Consider the following 21,403-nt stretch of genomic DNA (forward strand, 5'->3'; position numbering starts at 1 on the left):
AAAAATGTCTGGAGAGAGATCACAAGCCTTAACCTTAGACAATTTGTTCAGTCAGGCAGCTTCAAAGAAGGTGAGAACCAAGAGCTCGTCCCTTTCTGATCCTCTCACTTTCATCCTCATAAAAGGGTTACGTCAGTTTCTATTTCCATTTTTAACAACTTCCATTAATAACAACGAGTACAAATTACATATTGCATCTGTTCAACACCCTTTTATCCAAGCCCTATGAGGATCATGAAGTGTTTGCTATTTAATAACTTTTATGTGACTATGTCAATATTTGCAATAATGAACCACTTGACAATGTGAGGTTATAATTGTAAGTAACTGTCTCAAACAGATTAGACAAGCACAAAAACACTCAAAGATGTCCATTTCAGTAATGCACCATTTTGAATAACATGTTAATAATAGTGCCTTAGATGCTTACATACATGTCTATTTATCAGTAGTATACTGGTTATTGCAAATATTTTAGTCACAGCAAAACTGTTGTTTGAACTGTAAGCCACAGTCAAAATCACAATGTTACAAAGACCATCTAATTGCTTTTGAGGAAGCGATGATCCAAAATAGTCCCACACCCACCATATTCCATCAAAACACATGAGAAACAATGCCATGAGAACCATTTTAAGAAACATAAGTATTTTGGAAGTGGAAGCATAAGGCTCAGTGTACTTTACATTGTAATTGATGCTTTGACTCTTATGGTCCATGTCTATCTTGTTAGGATGAAAATATGTTTTGAAGCTTAATTTTCACAGTTGTTATTGCTATACTGGCCTCATGACTTGGAAACTGAGGCCACAGTGAGGACATGCCCTACATGGACACAGGCTATGTTTGAGATGGAGCTCTGTTCAGTACACTGAGCAGGGATGTAACTGTATTATTTCGGTTCTCTGTGATCCAACCAAATGACCCTGAGACTGACACTCTCATTCATACCAGGTACTCCCCGATGGCTAATCCCTAAGTCCAATTCTGTGTTTATTTTTATACACATTGTAGCAAGAAAAAGAAGAGGACTAATGAACTAATAGGATTGGGGCCAAAATGGGCCTTTTGTAACGTAGGCTGTGTAAGCCACAAAAGGGAGGAGAGTTTGCAATATAAAGACAGATGGACGAGATGAAGTGAGAAACACACTACGGAACCAGCAACACCAACTACAGGACGACGCTAGCACGTGCTACAGTCAAGAGTGAAGCAGAGGACACCTACCTTGGACGCAGGTAAGACCTGGACTACTGAAACATCACACTCAAACAAGAGCACCTAAACATTGAAAAAAGGCACAAGAAAACAATGAAATTAGATTCAATTAATATCCATTGTTCAATAAGAAAAATATAAAAATGTCGGTAGTTTTGTAAAAGAATCTGTTATAGGCATATGGACTGAATTTGGCCTGTATGTTCAAATACAATGATATGTTACAAAAATGTCTAAGACTAGAGAACTCATTTACTCACCCTCATGTGGTAAGATTTTCATCCTTCTATAGACACAAAAAAGGAGATGCTAGAAGGACTGATAGCCTCAGTCACCATTCACTTTAATTGTGGGAGGAAAAAGAGCACAGTTAATATTCTTTAAAATGTCTTCTTGTTGTTTATGAGGGTGACTATCCCAGTTGCCATAAAATAATAATAAGAATAAAACAAAAAGCAAATAATAAAACAAAACATAACTCCAGCATAAGACACATAGATTTTGTATGTTGATTGGACTATGGTGAGAAATAATTAGGATATGTCTTGCCAAGTGTATTTTATATTGGCCTGTTGCATGAAACTTTGTGTTTTGCATGATCATTGTGTTTTTCCTTAGTTTTTCCATTTAAGGTCTTAATGTTTTTATTATTATTGGACCATACCGACAAATCCATTTATCTGAACATAAACACAAAGACAGTGTGACATTTAAACAAGACCATGTAATGACAGTATCATGTGATTACATATCTGATTCATTTTACTAATTTAGTAAAGTTAATTTAATCAATTTGTTAAGATGCTCCTGCTTTTGAAAATATCTGAAAGACTCATCTTACTATTACATATTATAAAGGGGTTTGCCTTTTTGAAACAAGAAATCTGTCAAAATATTATTGTATATAGATACTGTATTTTTACATTTTAAGCAAAGTAACTTTGAAAGCAAAATTGCACAAGTGTTAATGAGTGAGAATTTGAAAATACATTAATATTTACAGTAAATTAGAATTCTTCAAAACATCATTCAACAAGTTATATTTTGCTGGCTCTTCTAAGGTTTCAGGGCTTAGAATTACCTGGACTCATCCGCAGAGACACAAACAGATAATCCTTAGTGCAGCTTCTGTTGAAGATTATGGAGCAGTCTATCGTAATGTTAATCTTCTCTTCCCAGATAAGCCCTATAGATTGAAATCTCAGCAGGATAACACACAGACATAAATGGTTTTCCAAACATTGTACTCAGTCCATGGCAGGATGTTGGTACTTTTAAATGTTGGTAAATCAAATCACTGCCCTCTACTGGCCCACCATTCAATCTCATCATTTCACTTTTAATTGCAGAAAACTTCAGCTGATTTTCCATAACCATGGCAAAGTAAGTTCATGTATATTAATTTTATCAAATATTTCAAGTATTAGTGCAAGAGACAAATAGACATTTCAAAAGTAAAAAAGACAACTGAAAGGCATTAAAGCACATACCCCCTTCAAATTTACAAACTGTGTAGATTTCTTACGTGACAAACTAGTCAATCATATTTATGACACCTATCTAGGCTAAGCAGGCTTCTTGTAATACCTTCACTCCGTTGCCTATTAGTATTAAATCTGTAGAGGGTCTTTTTGGTCTTCAATCCTACTGGATTACCAGATTATACTAAATCCCTTTTAGAGTGGATTGACTGGATTTCTACAAGAGTTTAAAAGTAACAGTGCAAAGCTTAGCATATGCAGATAACTAATCACATGTCACTACTAATGAATCATACAAAAGCAACAGAGATTAATCTATCAAAAGGATGGAATTCATTTTATATACCGTACAGGAATTTTAAAGAGTCCAAGCAGAATAAATTAGTACAGTGATGTGTAAAGCTAAACATTACATTTTTGCTCATTTAACTGTGAGACCTACAATCACCTTTCTAATATTAACTACCTCTAATTTTGCATGGACTACATGCTTCTATTCTTAGAATAGCTGTAATTGAAAATATTCAATATAGCAAGACACCAAATCTTCAGTATACAGTATGTGGTGTTGGTTGTTTCAGAACATGTTAGTTTCAGGTTGGACTCAAATAAAGTAATGTTGAGTGGAGGAGTCTAAATTGAACAACATGCCACTAATCCAGACTTTAAGCAGCAGAGGTGGAAAAGATGTAGACTTTAGTCTTTAAAAGGAAAGTGCTGGTTGTGGTCTTTAAATCAAAGGACATTTTCTGATTTGTGTTGAAATAACAGGGATATAGGTACAGTGAAATTGACCTGTGAGGTCAATATCCCTGTTTTGTTGATCATTACCACTCTTTTTAATCCGAGCCATTCATATAGTAATATGAGGTTATATCAATGAGTGTAAGACATGAATTTACATGGGTCTGTATGTTTCTTCTTCAGGGTCTATAAGAAGACAAGTGGCAATGGTTCGGTAAGGCTCCCTTGATATCACTTGGATCTCCCAATATTTACATTACTCATCATCTGCTCGACATAAGCATGCCATATCTTTTAAAGACGTAAGCACATATGATAATCATTTCAATAATCTTTTATTACAGCTTTGCCTCTATTTGGGCAAGAGAGACTTTGTGGACCATGTGGAGAGTGTTGATGTTGTTGGTAGGTCCTGCTTTAGGATTAATCTTCTTACCGTTCTTCAAGACTTTAAATTCTTTTTCAAAAACCATGAAATCACATACATACAGTATATATAGAGATTTTCTTATTTCTAAGACTTGTAATATCATTCTCAGATGGGGTGCTCAAGATTGATCCTTCAGGTCTTAATGGAAGGAAAGGTATGATTTAATCATATTGTTATTATAGTATGAAACATTGTCTGAAAATTAACGCAGACACTTTATTTAGATTGTTTTCATTTCATTCTAGTTTGGGTACAGCTTGCATGTGCTTTCCGCTATGGCAAAGAGGATTTGGATGTGATAGGAGTTTCCTTCAGGAAGGACATCTGGGTAAAGCGCATTCAGCTGTATCCACCTGCAGCAAGCAATCCTCCCAGCACACCGATGCAGGATGCACTTCTGAAGAAAGCTGGGGATCAAGGGCACCCCTTTACTTTTCAGGTAAATCAGCAAATGCAATTGAATCTCACAAAACTAAACTTAACCCCAACATTAGGGGGACAAAAACAGTGTATCACTAGTTGAATATCAAATTGGATGTAACATGGCCGATTTTTGGGGCATAAACTTTTGCAGAATGTTGGTGCTTTCGGGAATTCGACCCATCAGGTCTGAATTTCGGTGCCAAAACATTCTGTACTAAGACACAGATTTCCCAAGTGATCATGTTGAATGCATTCATGACTATACTCAGTAGTGGTTCTAGCTAGAAGCCGTCCTGGGCAAAACTCCCTTCAGCACCCCCATTCACCATTCCCCTGGTGGTCACTGGGGGTTGTGGGGGGTTGCAGATGAAATGGATGGTGTACAGTGGGCGCATCGTTCCAGCCCCCCCCCCCTGCGAAGATGCCGCACCGGGCGGCTGCCCATGTCGCCCATGCCAAAATCTACCTCTGCCTATACTCTTATGCAATCCCTGAGAAAATATCTGTGATCAAGGATGTCCTTGTGTCTCTCTTGATTTTTCTCAGATCCCCATAAACCTTCCGTGCTCAGTGTCCCTTCAACCAGCACCAGAAGATGCCGGCAAGGTACAGTGGCACTAACACACACACAGAGACAAACACACACAAACAGACATCTGGCTCTCTATAATATCTTGTTTTTTACTTCTGCAGGCTTGTGGGGTTGACTATGAAGTGAAAGCATATATTGCCAATGAGGCAGACAGCCTAGATGAGAAAGTTGATAAGAAGTATGCACTATATCTATTTTATCTTAAATACTTAAATAACTTACAAACTAATACTTAAATAACTTACAAACTATCAGAAGAAATGTATGAATATTCTCTAACTCCAATATCTGTACCAATGGCTCTTCATAGAGACACTTGTCGTTTGATCATCCGTAAAATCCAATATGCACCAGATAAACAGGCAGCTGGACCCAAGGCTGATATCAACAAACAATTTATAAATGCAGACAAACCAATGCACCTGGAAGCCTCAATGGAGAAGGAGGTACATTGTTTCAAAATGTCTATTTAATTTTTTTTCAATGAAATCAATTAGGTATCTTAAATGTGAATTAGTTCAGACGTTTTTTTTTTTTACCATATGCAGTTCTGCTTCTCTTTTGATTAGATTGACACATCAAGTTAACATCTTTATTAACTGCTGTTTTCTCAATTTCAGCTCTACTACCATGGCGATCCAATTTCTGTCAAAGTGAAAGTGAACAATGAGACCAGTAAAGTAGTAAAGAAAGTCAAAATCACGAGTATGTGCAAACAATGTCAAATAGTCTTCATCCTTCATATGCAACTTAAGTATGATTAAGTAGTGTCTCTCGGTAGAAGTCTATGTGTGTTTCCTTTTATTTATTTCTCTTTTTTTTTTTTGTTGCCACAATGACCCAGGATTAATTGAGTTAATATTGTGTTTTAGTTGACCAAATTACAGATGTTGTGCTATACTCAGCGGACAAATACAACAAATGTGTCCTGAATGAAGAATTTGGGTGAGTGCAAAGAAATATGTATTGAATTTGAAAAATTGTATTCCTTTGATTCTAAGCATTATTTATATTGCATAGTTAACAAATAATGCTAAATGAAACTCAAGCACAAGAATGACAATTTAAAATAATTAAAATAATTCCATCCATGGGTCATATTTCTTATAATAGAACATTTCTGATTTTAATATTTTCATATCCAGGGCACTTTAGAAGTCGTAAAGTATGCTTTTGAGATGTCAACACACCCATATTTTGTAACAGGGACCAAATTGATGCTAACTCCACCTTTGAGAAGGAATATAGTCTCACTCCTCTGCTGGCCAATAACAAAGAGAAACTTGGTCTCGCACTGGACGGCAGACTAAAGGATGAAGACACCAACTTGGCTTCTTCAACAATGTCAGTTATTCGTCACTCACAATATTCCATATTTTAACCTTTACATAATGTTAAGACAAAAAAGGTTACTCCTTTGCATCTCTCTATCTCTGCAGTGTGCGGCCTGACATGAATAAGGACATGCAAGGCATTATGGTTTCCTACAAAATTAAGGTTTCCCTCGTGATGGGAGGTGGTCTATTGGGAAGTCTCACATCAAGGTCAATATCTGTTTGTTTGTTTTCTTTCATCACAATAGCAGAGCATTCATCTCTATAGAGAGTAATAGATGCTCTCTTAGCACTATAGGCCTTTACCTTCCTGCTCTTTCTCTAAAGATTTTGCCATTAAGAAAGATATTTCTCTTGATAATGCTCTAAAAGAGCTACTTATTAAGGAACAGTTTGCTTAGTTGCCTTATCATGGCTAAACATCAAAGAGAACAAATACATCAGAACATGGTGTGATATGGTATACCTTTGTGAGCAAGGAGAGTACTCAAACCCATGGAGCTAATTTTTGTTTATCTTCTGTACACAGTGATGTTGTTGCTGAGCTCCCTTTGGTTCTAATGTCACCGAAGCCCGCAGGTGAGGTTTCTATTCTTTTACATCTGAAGTGAGTTTTTCTGTGTAAATACAGTACATATATATACCTTTACCATGCATGAAGCATACTAAAAATAATTTTCTTGTCTTTCAAATGCTTCCAAATGGAGTAGATGTGTAAGTATTGAAGTAAACTTGTTTTCTCATGTTCAGAAAGACTGTTGTCCTTCTATGCACTTTCTTTTATAAATCTTGGACTTGACCATTAAGTTCTTCAATAAACAATCACTACACACTGGAGTATAGAGAAAGGTTTAAACTGTACCTGGAACATAATTGCTAGGCGATTTCAAAATAAGTGAAATCTTTTAGACAGAAGTCAATGTTCTTAATGAGCAAAAATATAAACAGAGACTTTTAAACCATTTAAAAGAGAATGATAAAATGTGTTTGTGGCAGGGCGGAGGGCGGGGCCGGGTCGTGATCCTACACACCTGGTCCCGTATTAGGCTAATTAAGCCACCGTGAGGGATAAAGGTCAACTGCAGTCGACCTTTATCCCTCACGGTGCAGTCCACCTTTATCCCTCACGGTGACTTAATTAGCCTAATACGGGACCGGGTGTGTAGGATCACGACCCGGCCCCGCCCTCCGCCCTGCCACAGTGTTATTTTAAAGTGTTTTAAAATTGACTTTAAAAGGAATATTGCTCTCTGTACTGTATACTTGTATAATACCAGAACAAGCGATCAGAGATAACTGGGAAACAAATATAAGAAGCAGAAGATCTTGCGTGTCATCTTTTTTATCTTATCTCTTAATTATTTATTTATTTTATTTTCTCGAAAATTTTGTTGACTAAGCTAATGTTAGATTAATGTTTTACTCTGTCATTTATTTTGCTTTAATTATAGGACTGATTTAAAACTCGAGTAGGTTCTACAGCAAGTGACAGTGATGAACGAATGAGGAGAGACAAACAGGAACAGATGCCGGTGTCTTGAAACAGAAAAACCTCATTTCATGAGCCATAGGCCATAGAATCTTCCATGTTACAAATACATGTGTAACAGGAATTAGTAATGTTAAAAATGGCTACAGGCCTTGTATACTAAGATGAACTCAGTGACATTAAAATGCAACCATTGGTCAAATGCTTTTAATTATGCCTTTATCATATGAACTCAGTGTAATTGTGGTTAAGGTTTTTTTTTTGTGTGTGTGTGTGTGAAATAGGGCTGTCAAATGTGAGGGAGTGATGAACAGTTTATTATTACCGTACTCTACTTTCAATTTATTCAATTATGTTGTTTTGTTTTTATTCTGGCTGTGCTGATGGTGGAAATTAATACATTTTGGACTGATTATCTCTCAATTTATTTCATTATTTAGACCACTCTCAAACTCAATCCTAATCACTCTTTATGAATTCTATAGATGCAGGACTATGAATTAGCTTATATGTATTCTTGATTTGTGTCTGTTTTTCTGTTGCTAACATAATCACACAATTATGCTTCACCAGTATTTAATTACTCTATAACAATCTAATAAAGCTGTTATATGAATGCAGTTTGCCAGTGGAAGATTTCCCATTTGCATGTTTAGGATTTGTATTTGTTTGGAGGAAAATATATAGGGGCCTATTGCTATGACAGTCCTGCTCACACATTATCACAATTCTTTCCACAATACCTTTACTACACATCTAAAAGATCCGATGGGACCAGTACATGACACTGATAATAACAACACATTCTCACTGTGAAATCTTCAGGATTCGTACAACTTTTCTAAATTTGGCTAATTCGTATGATATCCTGTGATTGCTCTCATTTGAATCCCTACGACTTTCACTACAGCCAATGACATCGCTGGAGTCTGGACATCGTTTCCATCTAATACACGACAATTACATGCTTCTGTCACACACAACAGCTTCCTATCATGTTTACACACTCTACTGATCGGTTAAGTTTAGATAAGGGGTTTGAGTTAAAGCAGAACATTAATAAACGTCCTTAACACCTTGTGCGCGGAACTCGCGCTTACATCCGCATTACACATCCGGGAATTTGCGCGTGATGAAGTCGTATGAGTTTATGTAAACAACATCATGCGAGACCATACGAAATAGCCAACTCGTAAATTATGTACAAGTTTTATGAGATCGGGGTAATAATGCTTAAGACGGTGTTAACAGTGGATTTTGTTAGTGGAAGCTGCAGCTCCGTCTGTGCAGAATTTACTCAAAGCACCACAGCAGCTTTATACAAACAGCACTACAACGAAGGCAATTAAGCTACAATGATGTTATTGTGTAATGCATGCATTATTGTATCGTGTCATTCTCCCCAAGGAACAAAAAAAAAATAACACGGTCAATTTGGCCAATTGAAACCAGACCAGCTTCCAGTCAAATCAAGGTGACTGACTAGTTATTTATCAACATACACTGTATGAATACAGATGTAATCTAACTTATTAGCTTATCTAACGTATCCACGCAACTGGCATAGATAGAGACTGTCATTGTACAGTTCATGCATACATTTGATGAGGCAGCTTTCTTCAGTTTTGGATACTTCTGGAACACTGTATTGCTTCAACTGCGTGTTCTTGTGTATGGGTCCCTATTTTTTATGTGTCTATTAAATAGTTTGACAGTCGTTTTTTTGTCTTTATTCAACATTCAACAATGTAGGCTAAAAGGTCACATTGGTGAGTCAACTGGGTTAAACAATGCTATCTGGTTCTTTATTCCAAATGTAATATTTGATAACTGTGCCAGCTTAACATTTTTATTGGGTTGTAATTTTTACTATGACAAATTGCACATAAAACTAGCTAATTTCCACAAGCAAGCATTGGATTCATGGAAGTTAGCTGTCAAGCATAACTTTTCACCTCATAGATCTATTGTATGGAACAATCTGTTATTTAGAATATAGATTAGTTTTGAAAAATGTATTAAAGATGACAAGGTTAATGTCAATTGTATTGCGTTTTCAAGGGTTTTTAGTGACATATACTGTAATTTAAGCTTCTTTATCTTTTTAAATCCTCACTACAATACTCGCCACTAAAGAAAGAACCACCTCGCTTGATGAAAGAAGATTTTTTAGATTGTATGTGGAACAACATATTAGAATAACATTACTTTCTACGACCAGTGTTGCTCCACAAGCAATGGTTTTATGGAGACAGAGTTATCCTTCAATATCTTTTCACAGTGTCTGGACTGTACATAACCTTATAGTCTACAAAACAAGGTTAGAGAGATTCATAGTAAAATCCTTCATAATTTTTACCCAATTTATTCTTATCTAAATTAAAGGAAATTCAGATGGAATGTTATTTTTGTGGTTCTGAAATTGAATTGGTGCCTCATCTATTTTTTAGATGTTCCTTTATAAATTCATTCTGAACTGAAATCTCATTGCTTATTTTACTTCCTTTAATAATCTAATTGACATCAAAGAAGAAATGGTCCTGTTTCTGAGCTGTCAAAATCATGTGCTTGTTGTGAAAATATAATATCCATAAATCCTGAGTGGTAGCATCTAAACCTAACTTTATTTTATTTCGCTCTGAGATAAAAGGTTTTGCTGATTCTCTTTGTAAACTTAACAGAAACAAAAAAGCCTTTAAAACATTCCAGATATTGAATAATATTATGGAGTCTATTATTAATAGATATACAATATTGGGATAATTTCTTCTCCCTTTTTATTTATTTATTTTCCTTTGTACATGTGTAGGATCGTATATATATATATATATATATATATATATATATATATATATATATATATATATCGATTAATTTTACAAAAAATGCGCAATTAATCGCATTTCCCCCAGACCATAATAAGTAAGAGTCCTGAGAAATGCAAGCTTGTAGTACCACCTGTTTACTCCAGAGGGCAGTAAGTAAAATTTCAGCTGTATGAGCAGTTTATTCAGTGAAGAAAACACTTCAGTAGGCAGAACAACTCAAACATGCGTTACATTCTTGCGTTCAAAACACTTGAAGGAGCACAAATGCGAACTAAGGATCTCAAGATGTGTTTAAAGATTGAGTATTAAACTATATTTAACTTGACATGGTGACCTAAACATTTTATGTTTATGATGTAACGCACCCGAGACACTACACAAGCATGTCTGACGCAGGGTGTGGCTGGATTGAGATGGTGCAAAATTAGGAAATTACCCATATATATTTAATCACGAATAAAATCAAAGAAATTTGCTTCAAACTTATTTATAAGTACTACTCCACTTATTATTTTCTTGTAGAGAGATTTAATTGTGATGTCGATATATTCTGTAGATTTTGTGTTCTGCAGGCGGAAAACAATTTTCATTTATTTTGGAGTTGTCCCTACTCGACTTGATTTCTGCAAGATTGTTAGAGATCATATTATTCCCAGCTTTCAACTTTGTTTTGAAAATGTTTTATTCGTTTTTTTTTTTTTAGCTATGACATGTCTCTTCATTAGGAATATTATTTTATTAATTTTCTGCTTTTGTTGGAGTGGAAACAAACATAAAAACTTTAACATCACAATTCAAGGACAGACAAAAACTTAACAAAACTAGAGGGTATATATATACACTAGGAAACTTAATGAGGGAATGACACACAGGTGTGGATAACGATGGAGTGATTAGGGCAGTGGATTATCGGAAATGTATTGCAAGGGAAAACTTCAAAATTAGAGTCCTTGAAAACACTGGAGACAAATTGTGACATTGCCCACCTCTCCTATAAAGGGCGACTCCTGGCACCCCAAGACGGATGACAGAAGGGAAACGCAGAAGGAGGATCCCAGGAGGATGATCCGGGGGCCTAGGGGGCGGTTTCAGGGCAGGGACTGGGACTGGAGGCGGCCACAGGGCAGGGACTGGGACTGGAACTGGAGGCGGCCACAGGGCAGGGACTGTGTCTGGAGGTCTGGGAGGAGGCCACAGGGCAGGGACTGGGTCAGGTGGCCTGGGAGACAGCCACAGGACAAGGACTGGGTCAGGAGGCCTGGGTAAAGTGGGTGGAGCCGTTGGCGGAATAGTCTCTGGGGGAGCGGGCAGAGCAGCGGGAGGAATAGTCTCTGGGGGCGGAGCCGTGTAAGTTCCCTTACAACTTCAGTTGACTTGACATTGTGTTTACTAACGTATATGGGGAGTGCCTTCATACACAACCTATTTGAAACCTCTCTACAATAACACCGATATTCTAATATTGGCTATGGTATTTGAGCCCCGCTCATTTCGGCGTGAACTGACCATTATAAAACAGGTGCACAGATACCATTTCCTCAGAATTTCTTCCTTCAAGACACCGATTAGCTCTTGTCTCGAAGCCCACTATGTTCGCCTGTCGATACACACCAGTCAGCGGACGGAATCTTCACGGCAGGGAGAAGACTCTCCAGTCCTCTGCAGTGCGCCGACGAACATCACTCCCCCTCACTGCTTGACGCTTCTCCGCAGCACGTCGGCAGGTGTAGAGTACCCTTTTAAAGCAAAATTGCCTCTTCTGTGATACCCGAGGGATCACACGAGGGGGCATGGCTGGGCCGCAAGGTCGAGCAGGACGCTCTTGAGGTGGATTTCGTGCCGGCACCCGCGAGCCCCTCAATCTCCACAAAGCACATTTTTCCCCACATGCTATGACAATTCTTCCCCAAAGTTCATTACGAACTATTCAAGTCCTAGCACGTGACCTTATATTGTGCTCCACACAATGGCGGTGCACCAGGGCATAAATGAATGATAAGGAAAAAGCCACTCTTTTGGATGCTCCAGTGTCTCCAGCCGGTCTTTTTGGCAGCTCTATGAATACCTTTGCTGAGCATTATGTTGCGATTCAGCAGCAGTCACAGACTATGAGACACTTTATGCCCACAAGGAGTATATCACAGCCAGTTTGCCCTCGTTCTGTTTCGAGTCAGCGCGTGACTAAAAGTCCCATACCTGCTGCCTCACAGGCACCTGCATATCAGTACGTGCAGCAAAAGTGCTCCTGACGGGCACAACCCTTTGAAGCGGAAAGCAGAGCCCTCGATTCCATCTGTTTCTGCTCCAAAAAAGGCTCGACTGGAGAGACACAAAACACTGTTCCCCATCTCCCCACTTTTGTTTGTCGGGAAAGGGATATTGTTGTTCAAAATGTTGTTTCTGTGTCTTGCACTCAAATAAATACAATAAAAAAAATGCAATAAGTGCAAAACTAGAATACAGCATTCGTTGCAAATGTACGAGATGCTCACACATTCTCAATAAAGAGCCCCTTTTTCCTCTTCAAAGCACACACATTACGCACCACCGCTTCCCTATAGTGAGCGCCACATCATATCATACGGTGAGCAAACCAAATTGCCCTCTGTCCCATTACGTGGATGCGTGGTGCCATTTTAGAATGGGTGCAAAAATGATCGAACATGGTTATACGATCCAATTTTGCACACCGGCCACCCCGTTTCAATGCCGTTCTGTCTTCCACGGTTTCGTCCGATGATACGCCAGTGTTACGAGCCAAAATACACCTCTCTTCGTGAAAAACGTGATAGAGATTGTGCCAAATTGCCAAGCACAAAAATGGATTTACAGCCATTTTTTCTTGTTCCAAAGAAAGACGGCTGGCTTCGGCCACTCCTGGATCTGAGACATTTAAATTGCACACTTATAAAGCGCCTATTCAAAATGATTACTCAGAAAAGGATCTTATCGCATGTACGCCCACACGATTGGTTTGCGTTGATAGATCTGAAGGATGCATACTTTCATATCCAAATTGTACAACGTCACAGGATGTTTTTGAGATTTGCGTTCGAGGGAACAGTGTATCAATTAAAAGTCCTGTCTTTGGCTCCTCGTACATTCACAAAGTGCATTGATGCGGTTCTCGCCCCTCTGAGACTGAACGGCATGCGCATCTTGAACTACCTCGACAATTGGCTGTTACTGCTGCAATCAGAGGCTTTGTTATGCAGCACAGTTTTACTGCTTCAGCCATTTTACAGTGTCAAACTGGGGAGAACATTTCCACTGAAACTTGTTTCAGAAAGCATTGGGATTTGTGGCGGCGGAACATGACATCTCTTACACATGAGACCTCTTCTGTGCCAGCTGAAGCGCCATGTGCCACGACGTGCTTCTCGCCAGTGACGCATGCGCATCACTATATCCAGCCGCTGTTTAGCACCACTGACAGCTCCTCCTGCATTTTACCTGCAAGGTGTCGCACTGGAGCAGGTGTCACGCAGTGCCTAAATCCATTGGCTGTATTTCTAGCCTTAAAGGCTTTTCAGTCAGAAATATCAAACTATCATGTCCTGGTTGTCTCCGACAACATGACAGTTGAGTCACACGTCACCCCCTCGTATGGAGCAAGCATCATCTCTCAGTGAGAGTGACATAGGTCCCAGGCTGCCTGAATTACTGCCAGCAAAAATGGTGGGGGAAATTTTCTGTCTCAGTATAAGGACCATCCATCGATGCGTATATATGCTGTGTGCACAGCTATTAAAGAAAAAAAATGTATGCGCCGTTATAACAGGGTTAACATGTGATACTTTCCTGATATTCAATATTTTGAACAATCATCTAATCTAAAGCATCGCCATCACAACTGCATTATGTCCCGCATGTTTGTCCAGCAACTGAACAGAACTTGATTATTATCTAAAATGTATTTTAGCTTCATAATGCAAATGTATATTTTCTGAAGAAGCAGTAAATGTGATCTGAGGTAAAGATGGTTAGATTTAAAGTATTTAAACGTTTTAAAATGTTCAAAAGCTCAGGACAATAGTTCTGATAGTTTATAGTCTTGAAAAAGTGCAAAACATTCTGAATATGTCATTCTCATAGTATTGTGTATTTATATTTAATTTAAAACATCTGATAGTGTCATGTTTGCAGATCGGCTATATTCCGTAAAGATCAATCCATAATCACTTACAATAAATTGGCTTTCAATATTGTCGTCATGATTAACACAGGGTAATGATGAGGCATGTGACACTACATTTTTGCGTTAATGCCAATTTTATCGACAAAAAGTGTTTCCAAACCAGTTTTTCATGACATTTGATAGGCTATATCAACAGAGTTTATGCGCTTGTGTTAAACGGAAAAATATGATGTCGACATTTGTGACATTTTAGTGATAATGTGCGTTTCCATCAGCTTTATTTTGATGCGCTAAAACTTTTTCACAAAAAATCCTTGGATGGAAAAGTAGTTAATGATCTGCTCTCTGATCCACTTTAACTCTGGCACGAATGCTCGCCTGCCACCCATTTCATTTTGAATTCTAGTGAGAATGTTTCAAGTTTAAATCGCTATGGAGGAAGTCAAACAGGCAGCCCTGACATTATACACAGCAGTGAGGTGGAACAGAGCAACACTGAGCTATGTGCCAAAATAAATTTGTTGTTTTTAAAAATACACGATAATCACAATCACCCATACAAAAATGTTTCGTGATTTTACAGTAGTAACTGTTATATTTTGACAAATGTTATAGTTTGAAATTAAATAATCAATTAGGTAGAATCTGTACTATTTTTCATTAACACTGTAATTTATTATTATTATTAGAAAAACTAGCTATATTGTAATATACTATAATAATGAGGGGCCATCATGGCCTTATGCTTGTGCTTATATGTCGTTCCACTGTAAATATAAGGGCAAATACATAAATGGCTTTAAAATCTGCATCTCCAAGACTTGTGGACAAATTATGAATAAAGTTTTCCTCCTGTGCTATATATGTTCTGTAATAATAATGTTTGATATTAAGAAATAAACTGGATAATAAAAAATAATGGGCTCATCAAAATACTCATCAACTTTTAAGAAAGAAAAAGAGAGAGAAATTTCACGATGCATGCAGTTATACTGGAAAACCATGAACAAAACTATGCAAGATAAAAGATAATGCGACCTAAGATACATTCAAATACAGGTTATGTTTGTACTAGGATGGGTCGCCATTTGATGTCCAATCCAAAATCTGGCTCCCGAAGTAAAACCAGTTGAGCACCACTGTACTATTGGGCCATCTGAAGTTCCCAGTATACACTGCGCGCGCTACGTTGTTTCCGGTTAGCTGCTCGCTATAGTGCGTCAGATACCGGGATGATCAGACTTCAAACACCGGGCCTGTGTGTTTCAATAAAACCCGCTGCTCTTTACTATGAGTTTAGTGTGTAATGTCGATATTTACCGTCAGCAATACGAGAATGAAAAGCAGTGGTCCGCTAGACGTCAGTTCATAGTTAAGCATATCGAAGAGTATGAGGACAATGCTCTTGATAAGCTTCTGGCTCTTTCGATGGTGTGGGTTAACCACATTTTCATGGGATGCAGGTGGGTATTTGATTAGCTGGCTTGTTCGTGTACTTCATAGGGACACTTGCCATTTGATCATCCGTAACATCTAATATGAACCAGATAAACTGGCAGCTGGATCCAAGGCTGATATCAACAAACAATGTATATAACTGCAGACAAACCAATGCACCTGGAAGCTGGTAGCTTTGTTTTGGGACATGGACATGGTAGCTGGTTTCTAGTTGTTCAAAGCTTGGAAACCAGCTGGTCATACCAGCTCAAGGTGGTCATGCTGGTTTTTGGAATATGGTTGCTTGTTGACCAGCTACCATGTTCCAGAACACAGCTACCAGTTTAAGCAGTTTTTTCCTGCAGGGCATTAGTTTTGTGTGCACACAAAGAGCATCCTCAAAAGCAAAGGCCATGCATTGCAAGTTGCATCTAGATCATAATACCAAAGTGCTGCAACAGTATGCCAAACAACGTTTGTAGTCAATAATATGGTTAATCTTTTTTTGGGCAGATATGGCCCTCAAATAATGCACAAGGCGCTTGAGATGGCAGAAGGGATTGATATTGGCGAAATGCCCTCCTATGAACTAGTACCAAGCGCTGAAGCAAAAAAGAGGCCAAATTCATCTGATGGAAGTAAGTCTGTCTATGTACACATGCAGACACAATGTTTGCTTATAATAATATCATTCAGCATTGAAAGGTTATTTTGTGTTTTTACATCAAATTTTAAATACTTGGTTAATCACGAGAGAGTTAGTTCACCCAAAATGAAAATCCAGTCGCCATTTACATGTCATGATGTTGTTCCAAACCTGTATGTATTTCTTTTCTCTGTGAAACACAAAAGCAGATGTTAGGTGAAATGTTAGTGACACAACCTTAGCCACCATTCACTTTTTGTTTGGAAAAATGCAATGAAAGTGATTGGTGACTGAGGCCAACCTAACTTTCATGTTCACATAAGAAAGAAACTCGTGTGGGTTTGGAATTACATGAATAGAGTGCAACCGTGCCTGTCTACTTTTTTAGTGTCTGGGTTGTTAAAAGATTTTCTCTATTCATTGTTTCCATGGACTTTTCATAAACTCCTTCATATAGAGTTCTAAGCCTTAAACCAAACCAACCAGCGCCCAAGGTGTATCAAATCATTACAAACTTTGATTTGAAGCAAAACAATATTTGAAAATCAGACAAAAAGAAAATGCACAAGATTGTGTACTTCCAGTATTTCAGAAGGGCATGAACTACAGTCCCATGAAGCATTGTAAATTATGTAAATTAATATAAAACGATGGAAAATATAAAACTATTGTTTTTAGGTTGTTGATTATAGTAGAATCAAAATAAATGTATTGCAAAATATCCCGATATAATTGAGCTGTGTCTTCCGGGCTTGTTTTGTGGGCTTTCTTGGCCTGAGTGCTCTGATTGGTGAAGCTTTCTCTGCTAGACCATGGGTAATGTAGTTGTTCAAGATCTCTGCTTTCAAACACAATTTTTAAACAATAAAGTTGAAAAAATGCAGACTGATGGCTTCAACAGAGGCATATACCATTGATGAACAACTTTAGAGCTTATGGTAGGTCTGTCTGTAAAGGTTTATAAGTTATCATTGAAGACAAGTTCATCTATAGAAAATAATTAATGGGATTTCTACTTCTGGAACAGGACTGTTGCAGTCTACTACATTTTTGGGTGAACTATACCTTTTAAAGGAATATTCGGGGTTCTATCCAAGTTAAGATCAATCAACAGTATTTGTGGCATAATGTTTATTATCATAAAACTTTATTTTGACTTAAATTTGCCCCATTTAAATAGTAAATAGGGCCAATCCAAAACAAATATTATATTAAAATAGTCTCTATTTCTAAAGTATAGCAACAAGACAATTTGCGTGTTAACATGAGTTAACATTTAGCGTGATGAAACACTAACCTTTGTTTATAACTAAGTTATATCCAATTTTACTGTTCCAATTTAACTTGATTGCCATGATGACAAAATGCCCTAAACTGACCATAAAAATACAGATTTAAACAACTTTACAGCTCAAATAAAACAATCTTTAGCAGTAGAATTACTGTAAGTGCTTTTATAAAATTATAAGATTCACATTTCTGATTTCCTCCATAAATTGGTGTTATTCACTTCCATTGTAAGAGCCTCACTGTAACCTTGATTTTTACTTTTATTAAAGAAAAGTAGAAATTAGTCAAATCTCATTTTTGTGGTAATTAACATTGACACAAATGCTGTTGATTGAGCTTAACTTGTTTTGAACCTAGAAGTTTCTAATTAAGAACAAATCCACATAAGTTATCATATAACCCTGTAAATATAGATTTAAGTCATTTACATTGTATACAATTCTGTATCCTAGGTGTGAAGACATTGAGGAATATGCCAATGTCAAAATTAGGTTCCAGACCTCGCTTTGAGCCAGTACACTTTGTGAGTGGCGGGAACAGCAACAGTGGAGTAGGAGGAACTGACGAAAAAGAAAATGAGGAGGAGCGCAGGAGGAGTGAGATGAATGATTTAAGACCAGATCATCAGCCATATAATGGTAGCTGTGGTAATGGCCCCTCTTCCTCCTCTGGCTCTTCTGAGATTAGGAGGTTTGTTTACAATGATTGGCCTAAGCAAAGAGGCAAGGACACTACCTCCAGCACAAGTGGGCTAGGCTATGGCAGCAGAGGGCCCACCGGAAACTTCATGGGAACAGTGCAGCAGGAGTACACTGCTAGATATGAGGCACACACTGCCAGACAGTCGGACTCATTCTCACAAGCAGATGGTTTTGATGGATCCGGCAGCACTGGAAGGTCTGGAGGCTGGGATGCTGGACTGGGATTTGGGCATCAGGATAGACCAACTTCAAGCAAGGTTTTCACCAGGCTATATGATGGTCCAAGCAGGAGTGGTTCTGGTCTTCTTCCTACACCCTCACTGCCAACCTCTTTACTTCCAAAGAGAGATGAGGAAAAACAGAGGCTGATTACCAGAGTAGCATCAGCTGTCGCGGTCACACTCCAAGATCCTGCCTTCATGAGTGGACCTGATACACCAAATTACAATTTCATACTCAGCCGCAGCATTCAGGCCTGTAAAACAAACCCTGAGTATATATATGTAAATTTAAGAGATATTCCACCCTCTGACCTACCGAACAACAGGAAGGTACTCTCCGATGGATATGCATGCGAACTGAGGTGTCAGTCTGTATACCTTGCCACGGGGTACTCCGGCAGCAAAAATGGCGCCAGAGACCGTGCATCAGAACAGGCTGTCAAGCTTTTCATGAGGCCAGTGGAGGTTCGTGTTTTGCAACGGCAGTATAAGCGCAATTGCGTCAACGATTTGGTGGTGTGCCAGGTTAATGCTCCAGCCCCAAACCTCCCCCCACCACTTCGTAACCCGGAGGACAAGCAGCCCCCCTGCACCAAGGGCCAATATGAGCCTGACAGAAGCAAACACTGGACAGAATTTGTTATCATGGAAAATGCACACGATGCCATCTGCATACTTAACAACTCTGCTGCGTTCAACCGAATGAAAGTTGATTACACTTTTCACACGGTTCCCAACAGCTGTTTATGGCTGTGTAGTGTGTACTTGCAAGGTGAGCTAGTGGCACAAGCCAGAGGGAGTAAAAAGAGCTCAAAACATTCTGCTGCAGAGGAGGCAGTAAGGAAGTTGCGAATGAATCAGGCTGCTCGCCAGCAACAGCAGCATTTGAATGAAGGCAACAACAATTCAGATAAGCCCAGCAGCTGCATTAGCCAGCATAGTGGTAGGAAAGCGCATTTTAGTCAACTGGTTATCCTTGAAAACTCTGATAATTCCATCTGCATAATAAATGACACTGCCCAATTTAACAAGGTATCTGCTGACTACAAATTTACAGTTCTGCCAGACCATCGCTGGAGGTGTGAAGTTTACCTAGATGGTCAATATGTGGCTGCAGGCATTGGACCCAAAAAGACTGTTAAGCATATTGCAGCAGAGGAAGCCCTGGCCACACTTCGACGAACACAGGCAGTGGTGAAGTCCAACCTCAGAAAGGATTGTAGCGTGGATGCAATTTCCAGAAATCAAATTATATCTCGTTCCGGTGAGGAGTCCATGCGACAGGAGATCAAGGAGGACAACATAGGCAATCAGCTACTCCGTAAGATGGGCTGGACGGGTGGTGGTTTGGGGAGAGAGGGGGAGGGCATTGCTGAGCCTATCATGGTAAAAGAGCAGTTTACCAGGGAAGGATTTGGTATGGATATGGACAGGAATGGCAACCAGCTCACAAAGCGTGACATTGAGGACATAATTCAGAATTATGCCAGTTCCGATCGCCAAGATGATCTACGCTTCTCAACTGAGCTCAACAATGAAGAGCGCAGGCAGATCCATCAGATAGCCCAAAGGTACGGGCTGCGGAGCAAATCTTACGGACAGGGCAAGCAACGCTTTCTTGTGGTTAGCCGCAGAGTTCAGAAGGACCAGCTAATTGGTCAGCTTTTGCAGGAAGGGCAGGTAGGACGATATGAACTGGTGAAACCTCAGGTCTCACACTGAAACAAATAGATGGCCATTTATTATAGCAAAGCGGTTTTACTTGTCCTTGTTACTTTTGCTGTTTTTGTTTCAGAAAAGTGTAAAACATTTAATAGAAAAAAGATGAAATGTGGCAGGTAACTACTCTGCAAGCCTAGAAGACCTGTGAATTTCTCAAATAATGTTACAATGTGTACTCTCGCTCCATTCACCCTTTTGTAATTTATAGAATTTGTCCAGATTTGCTGTACGTTAGCTCAAGGCCAAATGATGTACACAAGCTACTTTACTAAATGAATCATATCATGTATCCTGTAAATCATATTTATTGGATATTAGTAGTGGGGTCCTTGTCGCAGCATGTCGTCCTCTTAGAAGTGATATTACGTTTTATATTTTTACAATGGACAATATAACATTAACTGAGTTGTCTAATGTATTGTAAGATTTACACCTGAATTCTGAAAATAACCATATTTAAATAAGAAAACATGTTTGTCATTTGCAGGTAGTTGACTGAAGAATTGTCCATAAAATTAAAAACTCAACTTCATATGACGCAATCCCTGAGACTTACTGCACGTTTTTTTTGCTGTTGTTAATACGGTCAACCAGTCTTGCTTGTTTTGACACCCACATTAAATTTAGTCCGGTCATAATACATTCCTAGTTGATTTAGCTAAATGTAGTTCTGTTTTTGCCTTTCCTGTCTTTGCTCAAGAAAAAAAAA

At 38.4% G+C, this 21,403-nt stretch overlaps 2 protein-coding genes across 3 annotated transcripts; both read left to right on the top strand.

The window, feature by feature from the left end:
* The first annotated feature begins 1,160 nt into the window (after nucleotides 1–1,160).
* Nucleotides 1,161–7,065, top strand: LOC127663113 (arrestin-C-like). The gene is made up of 15 exons (XM_052154568.1): nucleotides 1,161–1,238; nucleotides 2,568–2,601; nucleotides 3,627–3,657; nucleotides 3,788–3,848; nucleotides 3,983–4,027; nucleotides 4,119–4,312; nucleotides 4,843–4,902; nucleotides 4,990–5,066; nucleotides 5,199–5,334; nucleotides 5,509–5,593; nucleotides 5,761–5,833; nucleotides 6,095–6,232; nucleotides 6,328–6,432; nucleotides 6,752–6,801; nucleotides 6,933–7,065. Exons 2-15 carry the CDS (start codon nucleotides 2,594–2,596, stop codon nucleotides 6,938–6,940), a joined length of 1,071 nt encoding a protein of 356 aa, XP_052010528.1. The 5' UTR covers nucleotides 1,161–1,238; nucleotides 2,568–2,593; the 3' UTR covers nucleotides 6,941–7,065.
* Nucleotides 7,066–15,864: 8,799 nt separating this feature from the next.
* On the top strand, nucleotides 15,865–21,227 carry LOC127663101 (NF-kappa-B-repressing factor-like). Of its 2 annotated transcripts, XM_052154539.1 has the most exons (3): nucleotides 15,865–16,140; nucleotides 16,628–16,752; nucleotides 18,503–21,227. In XM_052154539.1, the coding sequence occupies exons 1-3, from the start codon at nucleotides 15,968–15,970 to the stop codon at nucleotides 20,692–20,694; spliced, it is 2,490 nt and encodes an 829-aa protein (XP_052010499.1). In that variant the 5' UTR covers nucleotides 15,865–15,967; the 3' UTR covers nucleotides 20,695–21,227. The 2 variants fall into 2 exon arrangements, with proteins under 2 accessions (XP_052010499.1, XP_052010500.1); XM_052154540.1 differs by lacking the exon at nucleotides 16,628–16,752 and having other exon boundaries at nucleotides 15,925–16,140.
* Nucleotides 21,228–21,403: the final 176 nt, after the last annotated feature.

This window comes from Xyrauchen texanus, chromosome 23 (genome assembly GCF_025860055.1).
Source record: "Xyrauchen texanus isolate HMW12.3.18 chromosome 23, RBS_HiC_50CHRs, whole genome shotgun sequence".
NCBI classification, from domain to species: Eukaryota; Metazoa; Chordata; class Actinopteri; order Cypriniformes; family Catostomidae; genus Xyrauchen; species Xyrauchen texanus.